The sequence below is a fragment of the Plecotus auritus genome (genome assembly GCF_963455305.1).
Source record: "Plecotus auritus genome assembly, chromosome: 8".
Taxonomy (NCBI): Eukaryota; Metazoa; Chordata; class Mammalia; order Chiroptera; family Vespertilionidae; genus Plecotus; species Plecotus auritus.
The window spans coordinates 83668201-83683117 of record NC_137782.1 but is presented as its reverse complement, the minus strand read 5'-3'; the positions used below and the strand labels follow the sequence as shown (position 1 = coordinate 83683117).

Sequence of the window (14917 nt, the reverse complement as noted above, 5' to 3'; positions counted from 1 at the left end):
AATTCCTCCTTCCCAGCTTGGTCTCACTCTTTTTAGCTAGCACACAAAACAAGCTCAGAGGTGTTTCAGGTAGGTTGGTCTTCTGAGCTCTTATAGTCATCATCAAGGGGTGGAACAAGTCAAAACAGACTCAGCACAAAACAACTTGTCCTAAGTTCTACAGTGTAGTGAAGGCCTGGGGGTCAGGAGTGTAGTGGTGGAGGGGGTCAATGGGGATAAAAGGGGACATGTGTAATACTTTCAACAATAAATATAAATTTAAAATAATGGTAATAACAATAATAATAATAAAGAAATTTTAAAAAATAATTTGTTTCTCCAAAACACAAATCAGTTTTATTTATTGAGTGGGGAACTGATGCCAAGGAAAGCAGGGGTGGAAAAAGTAGTGAAAAATATATAGTAGAACTCACATACTTTTACTTTGTTTCTATACTTTACTGTTTCAACTAAGATGCAAGAGCAACTATGACTAATATTAGTGAAACCTATGACAAAAACCCAGTTACCAACACACTCAAAATGCTAAGACTCACTGGATCACTCATGAGCTTTCGCCATGATGGAGGTAGAAAGTTACCACTTGCAGCTGGAAAAACTCCCATAAGTTGTTCTAGTGGTTTAAACTGCAAGAAAGAAAAAAGTTTCAGATAAGTTACACAATTTTTATCTAAGCCAAAAGTCTATGAATTTAATGGCTCGAAATAATTAAGCTTACCGGTTTAGTGCCCTTCTCAAAATCAGAAGGCAAGTCCGCAATACCTTCAAAGTCTGAAGCAAATGGTGCATAATGGAACGGGTAATACCACTTCCAGGAAGCACAGCCCTCAAATCATTAATAATAATAACAAAAACAAAAATCTACGTTAATGAGAGTCACAGCACAAATACAAACAAAAATTAGAATATTAACACACAACTTCTAGAATATATTTCATATATTAATTTTTTCCCACAAGTCCTAAAAGTTATTTTGAGTAAATCTGAACTTTCTGCAAAGCATCCATCTATCTATCTATAAGTATATAAAAGCCTAATATGATAATTGTCCTATGACACACACTAACCACCAGGGAGCAGATGCTCCAACTGGTAGGTTAGCCTGCTGTTGGGGTCTGGCCTATTGGGACTGGGCGAGACGGGCCAGACACGTCCTTGGAGCCCTCCCGTGGTTCCTCTCTGGCCTCTAAAATATTTCTTCTAATTAATTTCCTCTCAATGTACACAAATCCATGCACCAGGCCTCTAGTCTTTAATAATCAATTAACACCAAAATTTGTATTTAGATACAATATGGTTATGATTTTTAGCCTTAACACGTTAAGTGCCCAGCCTGTTTTGTCTTCCATATGGAAAGTATAGTGTCAGTCACCGGTGACTGACATGGGGCTTAACGTGTTAAATGTGTTTCAAGGCATTTCTCTACAACTCTAGAGCTGCCATTATCAAATATAATGAAGAGCAACTGCAGCTCACACTTACTTGAGCCCATTTGGGTGGGTAAGGGACATCACTGAAACAGAGGTTGAGAGTAAAACAGCCAAAAGTTTCATTTTACAATTCCTTATATTTTCATGTGACAACTTTCTCTTTACCATAAAAATATTTAAGCATACCCATTGAAAAGAAAACAAAAGCAAGTAATACTCATAGAAATGAGGAGTCTTCCTGATAAGTGTTTGACTCTGTGCCTAATAAATTAAAATCTTAAGGGTAGGAGTAAAACATGAAATTAGAATATTTTACAATCAATACTATATTACTGTTTAGTGCATTAAATTACTTCCTACTTACCAACAAACTTCATCTATCCCCACGTCACACCAAACTTAACTTGCTTCACTCTCAGAGTATAAAACCAGATATTATCTAACAATGTTATATTCCCTATGTTTATATAATCTCTCACCAGTCTGACATCTCAATTACTGAAGGTTTTCAGTCAGATGGAGATTACTCCAATTAGAATGCACTTTATGTAACATCACTAAATTACATGGAGGAAATCCTATCATTCAAATTCCTTTCAAATTCTTACTAGCATTTTCCAGGTTTCCTTTGTTCAGTCATTTAGTGACTAGTAGTTATTCAGTTATTTTTTAAAACACACCAAACTTTAATCATATGAAAGCCAAAGTACACTCAACCACACAATTTAATGCTAAAATCCTTTAATGAAACCCAAATTAGCTTTGTTTATATACTAACATTTAAGGAACTTTACAAACAAGTATTATTTAAGGTAATAAATTTCTAAATAGGAAACTTAAAAAAGGAAGTCTGGGCTTAATTTCAGAATATATCTCAATAATATACACTATTATAATATTTTAGAGAAATATATTCTATTTGTACCTGGTAATAATATCGAAGAACCCAGCAGAGCCCTTCAACATAAGATTGTACAACTTTACGACGAAATTTCTCATCAGCCGCGTCAACATCAAATTTGTTCTTGTAGTACCGCTGCTTCCAACCAGCTTCCCATAGCCTACAAACCAGTCAAAGCCAGTTTATGTTGAATAAATATACTTTCAGTAATTATCTACCAATTTATTGTCCAAATCAATGTATATTTAATATCCAGGTGAAACGTAAATGAGTTTAACAGTAATGCTAGCACAACTTCACTTAGTTATTTCTAAAAAGTCCACTTTCCCAGGATTTATTATCAACTTAAAGATAGCTAAACATAAAAAACCCAAACACAAACTAGTAATACCATTATACAACTACATTTAAAAAAGAACAACCATTTATTAAACTACTTTAATAACACCTATTTGCTCAAATTTTCATACTGTTTTACATGTAATTTTATTTTGTGGAACAATTCTAAAACTACATTTTAAATTCAAATACTGAAATTTTATATTGATCAAATTCCTGTTTGTTACAATACATTTAAACTGTACCAAAAAAGTCAAATTACTTTTTAGAAAATGACTAGCACGATTCATTTTTTAAAAGGCAGAAGGGGTTGATAAAAAAATATCTAGGAACCAAGCACAAATTATATGTATACCTACTCTCTTTGGGCCACCTTACTCCTTTCAGGTAAGAGTTGCTGTTGGCTTAAGGTATGTATGTACGTTCTGCTAAACCAAGAAGCAAGTCAATTCACTTAAATTATCGCTAATCACCAAAAAAAAAAAAATGTAAAAATCCCTATTTTAACCCAAAGCATATTTTTTAAGTACTCATTTCTCATTCTCTGAGAGATTTAAACATTTTATTGAAGGAACACAAAAAAAGCCAAAAAAGCCCTAGTTGGTATGGCTCAGTGGATAGAGCGTCGACCTTCGGACTAAAGGGTCCCGGGTTCAATTCGTCAAGGGCACATGCCAATCAATTATTCTCTCTCATCATTGATGTTTCCATCTCTCTCTCTTCCTCTCTGAAATCAATAAAAACATATTTTTAAAAAAGCCTACCCCCCCCCCCCCAAAAAAAAACAACCTTAAAAAAAAAAACACATACAAAAAAAAGAAACTTCACCAGCACGGATCAAGAACATCAAAATGATTCTCCTTTTAAGAGCTATTTTCTACCATGTACCAGATCTTACAAATTACAGTCATGTTTCAGAATACACCGTATCAATTTTAAGTTCTCACACACACTCAAAGTATTCATAGAATATCAGTAGGAGAAATATCTACTATCCGTAATGTGGATTACCGCTATTTATAGGAAATACCAACTAAATAAATGCTAAAAACTACAAACATTACTTTTTGTTGTTGTTAATCCTTATCTGAGGATATTTTCCCATTGATTTTTAGAGAGAGTGGAAGGGAGGGGGACAGAGAAACATCGATGTGAGAGAGGCACACTGATTGGTTGCCTCCCACATGTGCGGGAATCAAATGGTGGACCCTTCAGTTCGAGGGTCAATGCTCTCCATTGAGCCAAAATGGCTAGGGCCAAACATTTCTTGATAGAAACATTTCTACCTTGATTATCCTCAGCAACAGGATTAAACAATAAAGTTCTAAGTAAATCAAGTTAACTATTAAGCTGGTATTAAACATGATGGCTACACAGTAAAACAAAAAGCACTGTAAGAAAAAAGTCCAGAGTTATAGAATCAGAGAATAAAAACTCAGATCAGGTAAACGTTCCATTACAAGTCACCACAGATCTCAGAATCTCACATCAAAGAATATTAGAAAAATGCAGTATTATACATGACACTTGTGAAGTTTCGTATCATAAATACAAAATACCAATCATGTCCCATAAAAGCAGTATGAGCTGTGGACCACTATTGTTTAACTTTGAAATATATCATTTTGCTAAATTCATAATGAGTTTCAATTATTGAGATTGTTGGTCTTTTATACTTGGAACCCAGGCTGCAAACCTGGATTTAATTACACAAAGGCTGTTAAACTTACTATATAATGACCAAAAACCTGTGGATAAATTAAATAATCAAAGTTTCCTATTATAAATTTTAAACAGCTAAAGGGAAACTTCTCTGCCATGAAATATAATTGTGCATATGCAAGTTTGTGGTTTTAAAAAATATACACATTTCTTAACCAAATGTCATTTGTATATTTCATTTTGAGGAATAACCTTTTCAAATGAGAAGATTAAAGCAAACTATATTAAGGTATCCAAGTGTAATTGAACTTAATAGGTTAAGCAGCTTGGAAATTTAATCTCAAACTGGTAACATTCAGATCACATAGTCAGAGCTAAACACCTCATGTCTAGCCAACCTAGTGCTTGGTCTCAGAGGGAAAAGTGGTTTGGAGGTCGAAAACCTGCACGCATACTAATCTAGATACTTAGTTTTAACAGCAATAGTAGCTTATACATCTCACTGGAATTTACTGACTAGTCTAAACCTTCACATTAATTACTTGTGTATAAAAAGATCACAGGCAAGCATCTGCAGACACTGCTGCTCTAAGCTAAATAGTATTAATTATACCACATCTATTTCAGCAATTTGCTAACAAAATGCAACCAAAAAAATGTCTTCACCTGACATTATCCTCTGGCTCAGGTTCACTGTCACTGTCATCTGCTTTTCGTTTCATTCCTCCTAACGGAGATGGGGAACCATCAGAAGTGAAACTTGTATTAGGAGATACTGAAGGACTCTGGAGACAATTGGAACATTACAGAGACAGGATTTAATTATTCACTTCACGTAAGAAGTCACATCAAACTATTACCACCATGTTTCATGATACCACTTTTTTTTTAAGTTATCAAATAGATATGGTAAATATATTTAGAAAGTACAAAGACCAATCTTGGCCTACTTCACCTCTCCCCAAACAAGTAATATAGTACCAACCTTCTTATGCTTATACCAAAAAACAAACAAACAAAAAAACCCTGAACATTCTTACGATAAAAACTGCTTCAAAAGAAAAATTTAATTTTATACACTTTTAAATTTTAAGACTTGAATATTTTTTTCTTTGGTGGTTCCCCATTGTTACAAATTTATGATCACATTCCACCGATTACATAACAAAGTTGTAAATGGAAAAAAAATATGTATATAAATAAATAACACATTAAAAAGTCAATACTGGTGAGAATGAATGAAATTAAATAAAATATTCTATCTAGTACAGTGGTCGGCAAACTGCGGCTCACGAGCCACATGCGGCTCTTTGGCCCCTTGAGTTTTTAGCAAAGGCCAGCTTAGGAGTACCCTAATTAAGTTAATAACAATGTACCTACCTATATAGTTTAAGTTTAAAAAATTTGGCTCTCAAAAGAAATTTCAATTGTTGTACTGTTGATATTTGACTCTGTTGACTAATGAGTTTGCCGACCACTGATCTAGTACAACCACTCTGAAAAGCAACTATCTATAATAATAAAAGCATAATATGCAAATCGACCTAACAGTGGAACGACCATTAGGATGGATCCGGGGCTGCACAAGGGCAACCAAGGCTATGAAGGCCTACTCTTGCACGATTTTCATGCATCAGGTCTCTAGTTTAATCATAAGACTCTGTCAGATAACTGTTAAATTATTTGATATATACTGTTTTAAAATTCAATGCACAAATAAAAATCTAGTCATCTTAAAAAAATGCAGATTTTATTATTTCAGAGTTAGATACCACTTTAAGGTATTATCTTTAAAGTATTATCAGTTTTATCTTCTTCTCTGCCTAATTCAATGAACTGTAGCACCCTAAAGTATCTTAATATTTAATTTAAAAATTATAATCTTCTGCAACTTTAAGTTGTGTGTTAAATGACCAAAAACGTAAGTGGCAGAAAAGATTTCCATGGTAAAGGTCTTTTTCTGTTATTCACAGTATACTAGATATTTCAAGTAAATTAAATTATTTTTAAGATGAGAGCTGAGTCTCTCTTTTTTAAAATTTATTGATTTTAAAAAGAGAGGAAGAAAGGGAAGGAGAGAGAGGGGGAGAAAGGAAGAGAGTAGGGTGAGAGAGAAGGGGAGAGAGAGAGAGATCAATTTGTTGTTCAACTTATTTATGCATTCATTGGTTGATTCTTGAATGTGCCCTGACCAGGAATCGAACCTGCAACTTTGGTGTATGGGGACAATGCTCCAATCAACTGAGCTACCCTGCCAGGACTGAGGAGGCTCTTTAATACCATAAATAAAACCTTAGTATAAAGGCAGTTCATAAAATAGGCCAAGTAAAGTTACCACAAAGTAAAATTATATTTCATAGAGCATATAACACTTCTCTTTTTAAAATGTATAATATCAATTTTATCATGATACTATATGGCCAATACTAAAAAAAAAAAAATACACCAATAAAAGTAAATCCAGGAACTGTTGTACTTGGAAAATGAGATGGGTATTTTTAGTCAGACATATCTGAGTTTGAAATACCAAATCCAATCTTTATTGACTGTATGGCCCTGAGCAATTTATTTAACCCCTGTCAGCCTCTGCTTCAAATGGGGATGATAATGTTCTATCTCTTTACAGGTTATTGCAAGGATTAAATAAAACAATACATGTGAAAGACCAATAACATACTGCCTGCTGGCACCAAGTAGTTACCATTAATTAAGTTACCATTTTTTAAGCCCAACACTAATCCATTTGGATCAAATTATGAGAATGATGTTCCTATCAACTGTCTAAGTACAGAGTTGTTGTAAAAAGCAAACTTTCCCAAATTGACAAACCACATTTAAACTCTATCTTAAGATAAAAATAATATACCTTCAACGAAAAAAAAAAAGGGTGCTTGCTCTTTAATACTAAATCTCTGTTGCTCTCCTTTCTGCTCCATCTCTACTAGTAAAAGTTTTCTTTCCTACCCCTAGCCAGTTTGGCTCAGTGGCTAGAACATCGGCCTGCGGACTGAATGGTCCCAGGTTTGATTCCAGTCAAGGGCACATGCCTGGGTTGCGGGCTCCATCCCCAGTAGGAGGGGTGCAGGAGGCAGCTGATCAATGATTCTCTCTCATCATTGATGTTTCTATCTTTCTCTCCTCCCTTCCTCTCTGAAATCAATAAAAATATATTTAAAAAAAAAGTATTCTTTCCTAAACCTACCAGATTCATACCATTTCAAATTTCTTTTGAAAAAGCTATTTTTGCAATCAAACTTACTAAACTGAAACTAGTCACAGATATAATGAAACCATACTTCAGAATGCAACATTTCAAAACATATTTACATAATATAAATAAAGCCACGAATAAAACCATATTTATAAGGAAACAAACCTATCTAATATAACATTAACAATGCAGACCATCAGCAGACACCAGTCAATTGAGACTAACACACCCAAACATTGAGAAAAAATAAAACACAATCTTAAAGGCTTCCTTTAAATAAACTTCATGATTTTGCCAAAACCGGTTTGGCTCAGTGGATAGAGCGTCAGCCTGCGGACTGAAAGGTCCCAGGTTCGATTCCGGTCAAGGGCATGTAACTTGGTTGCGGGCACATCCCCAGTAGGAGGTGTGCAAGAGGCAACTGATCAATGTTTCTCTCTCATCGATGTTTCTGACTATCTATCCCTCTTCCTTCCTCTCTGTAAAAAATCAATAAAATATATTTAAAAAAAAATAAAAAAAAATAAACTTCAAGATTTTAAAGGAATTTCATAACTTCACTTCATAATTTTCTTAAACTTGGAACATTCAAGATGAAAATCCCTCAATGCAAAGACTCTGATAAAAACAACTGTGTCAAGAGGAATTAAGACAGGATCAAATAACCTAATCACCAATCTCTCCACTCCTATTCCCATGTCAGGTATTAATCAACTAGAGGCCAGGTGCATGAAAATTCATGCACTTGGCGGGGGGGGGGGGGGGGGGGGCCTCAGCATGGCCTGCCCCCTCTCACAGTCCGGAAGCCCTCAGGGGCGGGAGGTGACCGGGCGATCAGGGGAAGGTGACGCCCCCATCACACCTCTGCTGCTGCCACTGCTGGCAGCGCAAGCCTTGGCCCACCCTGGTTACCTGAGCCTTGGGCGCCCTGGGTGGCTGGGCAGCCGACATCTGAGGCTTGCCTGCACCTCGGGTGTCGGCTGGGCAGCAGCAATCGGAGGCTTGCCTGCACCTCAGGCTGGCCCTGGTGGCTGGGAGTCTGAGGGACTGAGGGTGGGTCTGGCCACACCGTGCACCTGCCGCCCTCCCCATCTGGGCTGAAAGGACTGTGGGACTCTGGCGGGGCTGAGGGGACTGGGCGCCACCATCTTTGTGATGGTGTGATGGTCAATTTGCATATTCCCTCTTTATTAGATAGGACAGTGGTCAGCAAACTCATTAGTCAACAGAGCCAAATATCAACAGTACAACGAATGAAATTTCTTTTGAGAGCCAAATTTTTTAAACTTAAACTATATAGGTAGGTACATTGTTATTAAATTAATTAGGGTACTCCTAAGCTGGCCTTTGCTAAAAACTCAAGGGGCCAAAGAGCCACATGTGGCTCGCGAGCCACGGTTTGCCGACCACTGAGATAGGATAATGGGTCTAGTCCTGTAGAGCCTGAATATAGTTTTGGAATCCTTCTCAAAGCATCACAGCTGGCAAAGTTTAAACCTACTTGGCTGCCTGAGATTCACAGAAAAATATTCTATCAGCAATATGGTGTTTAAGAATACTTGTCACTCTCAGTTCCTCTGAGGGGACTGTAGTCCCTCTAATCTTAAATAATGGACATCAGTTTTTTTCTGTTTGACTCACATGTCTCATTGCAATCCCTTTCACTAACCCTCCACATCCCACTCTGTTAATGGTGTAAGGAATAAGACAAGAAAACAAAATCAAACAACAAAAAACACAACAGAAACCTAGGCTGCTTCTCTCAAGAGATGTAAAATCTCAGTTCTCAAATTTAAAATCTAAGGCTCTTAAAACTTTGAGGTGTGACTTTATGGCAAGATAAATCCAATCAGTCTCCTGATATGGCAAACATTCTGCACACAGGACTGCCCTGTAATAAGGAATTTGAGCATCAATACAATAACTATCAGAATAATGAAATCTAAACACCCAAACTTAGGCTGTTTCCTTGGATATATCATAGCAATGATTTACGTTGATACCAAACCTTCCTTACATACTATCTTGCCTTCTCTATAACACACTCTCTCTCTCTCACACCTACTAGTCCAAAATAAGCAATAACTTTGATTATCTGCCATCTGTGAATGTTGGTTGGTAGTCTGTTTCCTCACTCCTATTGCTGCCCTGCCCATGTGCTCTGAGCCCATGGTCTGTTGCTACTATTACAGGGAGCTGAGTCAGGGAGTGAGAGTTCAGGCAGTAAAGAGTACCTGTAGTATTCGAAAAATTGAGGAATACTATTCTCCAAAATGACCCTAACTGATCCCTAGAAGGAAAGGGGAAATAGGCAGTAAAACCCACCCATCTTTCTTGCTCCAGCTATGAGGCGTTTGCATGTCCAAGTAATGCTTCTAGCACCATCACCACCTAATACTTTGGGCCCATTTAAATCACTGCAGCCACTTAGCTATTTATACTTAATATACATTTTCTTTCTTTCATATTATTTAGGTATTTTCATATTGATAAAAATAAACTTAACAGAATTAAAAATATCTCAAGGTAAAAGAAATAGAAAAAACTATAAAACAACTCTAGGCACACAACTGCAAGGGACAGCTGATAGTCACCACTCTTCAATGCCACATAAAATAAGTCACTTACAGAGTTATTCTGCATCCTCATTTCATAGGCTGCTTGTCTCGGATTATTGGCTACTTGAGAACCTGAATTTCTTGAACCCAAGGCATGAGGAGTCAATATTCCACCAGGAGTGAAAGCTGGTTGATCTCTCTAACATAAATGGAAATAAATGTAGAAATTAAAATTAAATGACATCACAGATGACAGGAAGAAAAGAAAGCAACAAAATAGAGTCCCCACTGTAAGCACTTAAAAAATGAAAATGGATTTCCGTTCACATTACATAGTTGTTGACACTTTGATCTGATTGAAACTTACCCTATAAATAAGTCTGCAATATTTAATAACTCTGAAAGTACAAATAATTCAATATTTTGATATATACAGAGAATCTATTCCAGCTAATTAGGCTAATCTATTATGTTTACTTACAATTTCAGAACACATTCAAGACAAAATTCTAGGCAAATTAAGTATAACTAATAAGATAAAAAAACAAGCCAAGAGTTTGATTTATACTAAGGAATACAACTTTTATTTACTCTTCACTTTCCTAGAACTCACTTTCCAATTAATTAGAGCTATGATTCAAGCTGTAATAGGTAACAACCATGGCTGACTGATACAAGAGAGATTTTTTACATAGACGTTGACTGAGAGGAAATAATTATATATAGGGTAGAAAATAAATATGCCCCTCCCATTCTAAGTGATTTTGAACCTACTTGCAATAATAAACAACTCTACTTTTTTTCTTTTCTAAATTCCTGAAATTGCTCGATTCCAACAAAATATAATAATAATAAAAGGCAGTCCCTAAACTCCATGAGTTTAAAATCTAGTAAGGAAGATAAGAAAATCAAGAACTAAAGAAGGTAAGTGACGATAAAGCATGCAATTAAGAAAACAAATATCACTGCAAGAATCCCCAGAGTGAAAAGAACTGCTCCACCTAGTCTATGAGCAGAAGAGACTTTGTAGAAAAGGTAAGCTATGAGGGAGTCCTGAAGTAAAAAATTCCATTTGAAGGTACCAAATGAAGGCAATGATCTAAGTCTGGAGGGACATGGTGTAGGTAGAAGGGAAAAAGCTGGACAGATGATAAAATTCGACCAAATCATAGTGTACTCTGCATGCCAGACGAAAATAAAACTGTATTCTGAGGAAACTAAGGAGTCACTAGTGATTTCTGAGTAGAGAAACTACAAAATTTGAGTGTCATGTTCTGGGAATACTAACCTGACAATGATGTAGACAAAATGTAGTAACTTTCAAGAGGATAAAAGGTTAACTATTTTTATTACAAAAGCAATACCTGATTAGTATAAATGCCAACCACCCCCTCCTGCCCATCAATTGTATCCCTTCAGATGTTTGAAAAAGGACTTCTTTACTTTCAACACCAGCATTCTTTCTTCACGTAAGAAGGTAGCTGGGTGAACACTATGTCCCTATCCAACTCTTACTGGATAAGAAATAAAAGCTATTGTATCAAACATTTTCCTCCCAAAGTGTAAGTCATGCTATTGCCAATCTTATTAATTAAAACTCACCTTCATTCTCTTTCTTTTTTCTTTCTGTCGTCTTCTAAAACTGTCCTAAAAGTATAAAATCCACATATTCTGTCAAATAATTACACAAAAATGTAAGAGTTAAACATTACCAGGAATGATTTGAGAGACAATTAAAGTTTTAAAGGAAGACCCCAGAAACCTAGATACATAATTAAACTAGGTAATAGACTATAAGTTTAAAGTGCTGCTTATCAGAACTTTAGATAGGTAGAGAGCATTCTATATTTAGGTACAATTTAACTTTCCTCCTAATTCTTTTCAGATGGTTTTTTTATCATTCCAGGAAAGAATGAAAGACTCCTGACAAAAACTATTGGCTCTACCCTGGAGCGAACAGACTACCAATGTGTAAAGCTACAAACAGAAAAACAAAGAATTCTTAAGCTGTAGTTGAAGTCAGTTTATAATCAAGATGTCAGTTTAAAAATATTGAGGAGACAATAGTGAGCCTCTGTTACCTAAAAAGGGCTTGACAATTTCTAACTCTGTAACATATATGACACAGTGGGTAAAGAGAGAAGTGGGCTCTATGCAAACACCACCCCAACCCCCGGGCTCTAAAAGGTCAATTTAATGAAAGGAAGGACATTCAGATGTTCACACTGCTTATTCTGGGCCAATTTTAACTCATAGGAAAGGGTCCAGTCTGCATCATCAAGTTTTCAAAATGTAGCCGTGGTTTCAACTGCATAGGGTTTGGGGTTGATGTTGCTTCCCCACTAACTGTTCGGACTATTCAAAGGCCTCCTTTACCTCTCATGCCCAAAATTCTGTGATTATCAAGGCACTGAAATGACAGCTAAGGTGGCCATGGCTGCAGCTATGGCCTAAAACAGGGGCCAGCTGGTACTGTACTGGCTGTCATCCTAGCTTCACTTCTGTCCTTTCCAGGTCAGTACTGCCAACTGCAATGTGTTAACAAAATTTGAAAACTGTGCTTTCAGCTAGGAGAGGGGTTGAATGTTAAATACATAGTGAATGACTATCTTAAAACCTCCTAAAATATGAAAACCACCAATTTATTTAATCAAGCTTTTGCCCCCACCTGCAGTGAAACTTCTCTTATCTAAGTAACCAATGACTGATAGGCTGTGAAATCCATTATTCAGTTTTCAGTCCTTGTCTGACCATGACGCTTTCCTTCTTGAATCATGCTCTTCACTTGGCTTCCAGGACATTACACTCACCTGGCTCTCCTCATTCACTCTTGCTGCTTGCCCTTGCTCCTCAACTCCCCAACCTCTTTGTTGGTGTTACTCTGAACCCAAAACTTAAGACCTCTCCACTTCTCTACTCTCATGGGAGTAATCATCTAGCTTCATGGCTTTAAACACCATCTAAATACTTAAGACTTCCCAACCAGGATCTCTTTCCATTCACCACCTCGATTCACTTTCCAGGCTTCTGCATCAGTTGCTCAGACCATTTTTCAATTGCTCAGATAAAATGCCTAGGACTCATTCTTGATAGCTTTCTTTTTCTCACATCTAGCATTTAACCCATTAGCAAATCCCATTGGTTCTATCTTCAAAATATGCAGAATCCAACTAGCTCTTGTCACCTCCACTACAACTATACTAGCTCCCTTGGACCTGACTTACTACTTCTATCTTTGCTTCCATACGAGTCTCAATATAACAGCTAGCGGCCCTTTGATAATCTTGTCACTTTTATACTCAAACCCCTCCAGAGTGAAAGCTAAAGTTCTTATAATGACCTATAAGGTCCTGCCAGATCTGGCCTGCCATCATCTTTCTGACCTCTTCTCGGCTCCTGCCACACTGGCTCCTTGCAGTTCTGTGAACATCTGGGTATGCTTCTGCCGAGCCTTTCTACTGGCTATTCCCTTTATCTGAAATGCTCTTCCTGCAAATGTCTGCATGGTTTACTCCCTCTTATCCTTCAGGTCTTTATTCAAAGTCATCTGTGGGCATGGCTCTCTCTAATCACCTTTTCTAGAATTGCAAACTACCTATCACCACCTTCCCAGCTATTTCCTCACCTGCTTTAATTTTCTTCATGACACTTATCCCTAACACATTACACAATTTACTTAAGTTTTTGTGTTTATCATCCATTTCCCCCAGAAGAAATTGCAGGGCTAGGAATTTTTGTGGTTTTTTTTTTTGGTTTTCTTTGTTATATCAGTAACACTCCGAATACTATCAGGCACATGGTAACACTTAATAAATATTTGCTGAATAAACAGACAATATTTGTTAAGATTAAAAGGCAAACCTCAAAGCTTATAAAACAAAAAGCATCACATTTACCTAATTGCTCAATTTAAATAATAAATACTGATGCATGCCTCTTCTACTATCTGTTCTGCTGGTCAGTTAAATACCTATTTCTAAGGGTGGTAGTCACACACATGCAGAATAGGTCCATCTGGGTGCTATCAACTCCTTTGGAAATCTGTCAAAAGTGGACACACCACCAAAACCGGTTTGGCTCAGTGGATAGAGCGTCGGCCTGCGGACTGAAAGGTCCCGGGTTCGATTCCGGTCAAGGGCATGTACCTTGGTTGCGGGCACATCCTCAGTGGGAGGTGTGCAGGAGGCAGCTGATCGATGTTTCTCTCTCATCGATGTTTCTAGCTCTCTATCCCTCTCCCTTCCTCTCTGTGAAATATCAATAAAAAATATATTTAAATAAAAAAAAAAAAAGTGGACACACTTTCCAGGAAAATACAATGGAATTTCTGTGAGTTCATAAATTCCGCCCGCCCCCCATGCCCAACCATGTTGATAGATGTCATATGATGTCAATGACACCCAAAAAGACCCAAAGTTTTAAAATGTCCTCTTTGCCAGGCTGTCTGAAAACCATTATTACCTAAATCTGAAGCACTCTGGTATCTATCAAATCCCATACAACCTGCCCTAATGCCAAATATCACCAATATTTAATAGTGTAAAGTCTGCTAAAGCCACATAAAAGGACTGCTCTAACATGAGGCTTTTACATCAAGCAGTACACACTACGTAGAGTTTTTTTCTTAAAACATAAATGGCAGCAGGTCAAGTGGAGCCACTATAATTGTTGAAGACTTAGTTAATAATGGCTGTCCTGGTAGACATTTGGTATCCCAGACAAAGTTAGTTCTGTTATTTGAATTTTACATATAAAAAATTCTTGCCATCGAAGATTACCAAATACCAAAAGCTTTGGATTGCTTACAGTCCACTCA

At 36.7% G+C, this 14917-nt stretch overlaps 1 protein-coding gene across 1 annotated transcript in view; it reads right to left on the bottom strand.

Annotated features, from left to right (window-relative positions):
- XRN2 (5'-3' exoribonuclease 2) overlaps positions 1 to 14917 on the bottom strand; it is a 92684-nt gene that overhangs the window by 42986 nt on the left and 34781 nt on the right. Inside the window, exons 14-19 of the mRNA XM_080685575.1 lie at positions 11704 to 11748; positions 10172 to 10300; positions 4999 to 5117; positions 2356 to 2491; positions 719 to 826; positions 537 to 626 (exon numbers count right to left, since the gene is read on the bottom strand). Of these exons, the coding sequence (XP_080541701.1) occupies positions 537 to 626; positions 719 to 826; positions 2356 to 2491; positions 4999 to 5117; positions 10172 to 10300; positions 11704 to 11748 (627 nt within the window). The remainder of the gene's footprint in view (positions 1 to 536; positions 627 to 718; positions 827 to 2355; positions 2492 to 4998; positions 5118 to 10171; positions 10301 to 11703; positions 11749 to 14917) is intronic.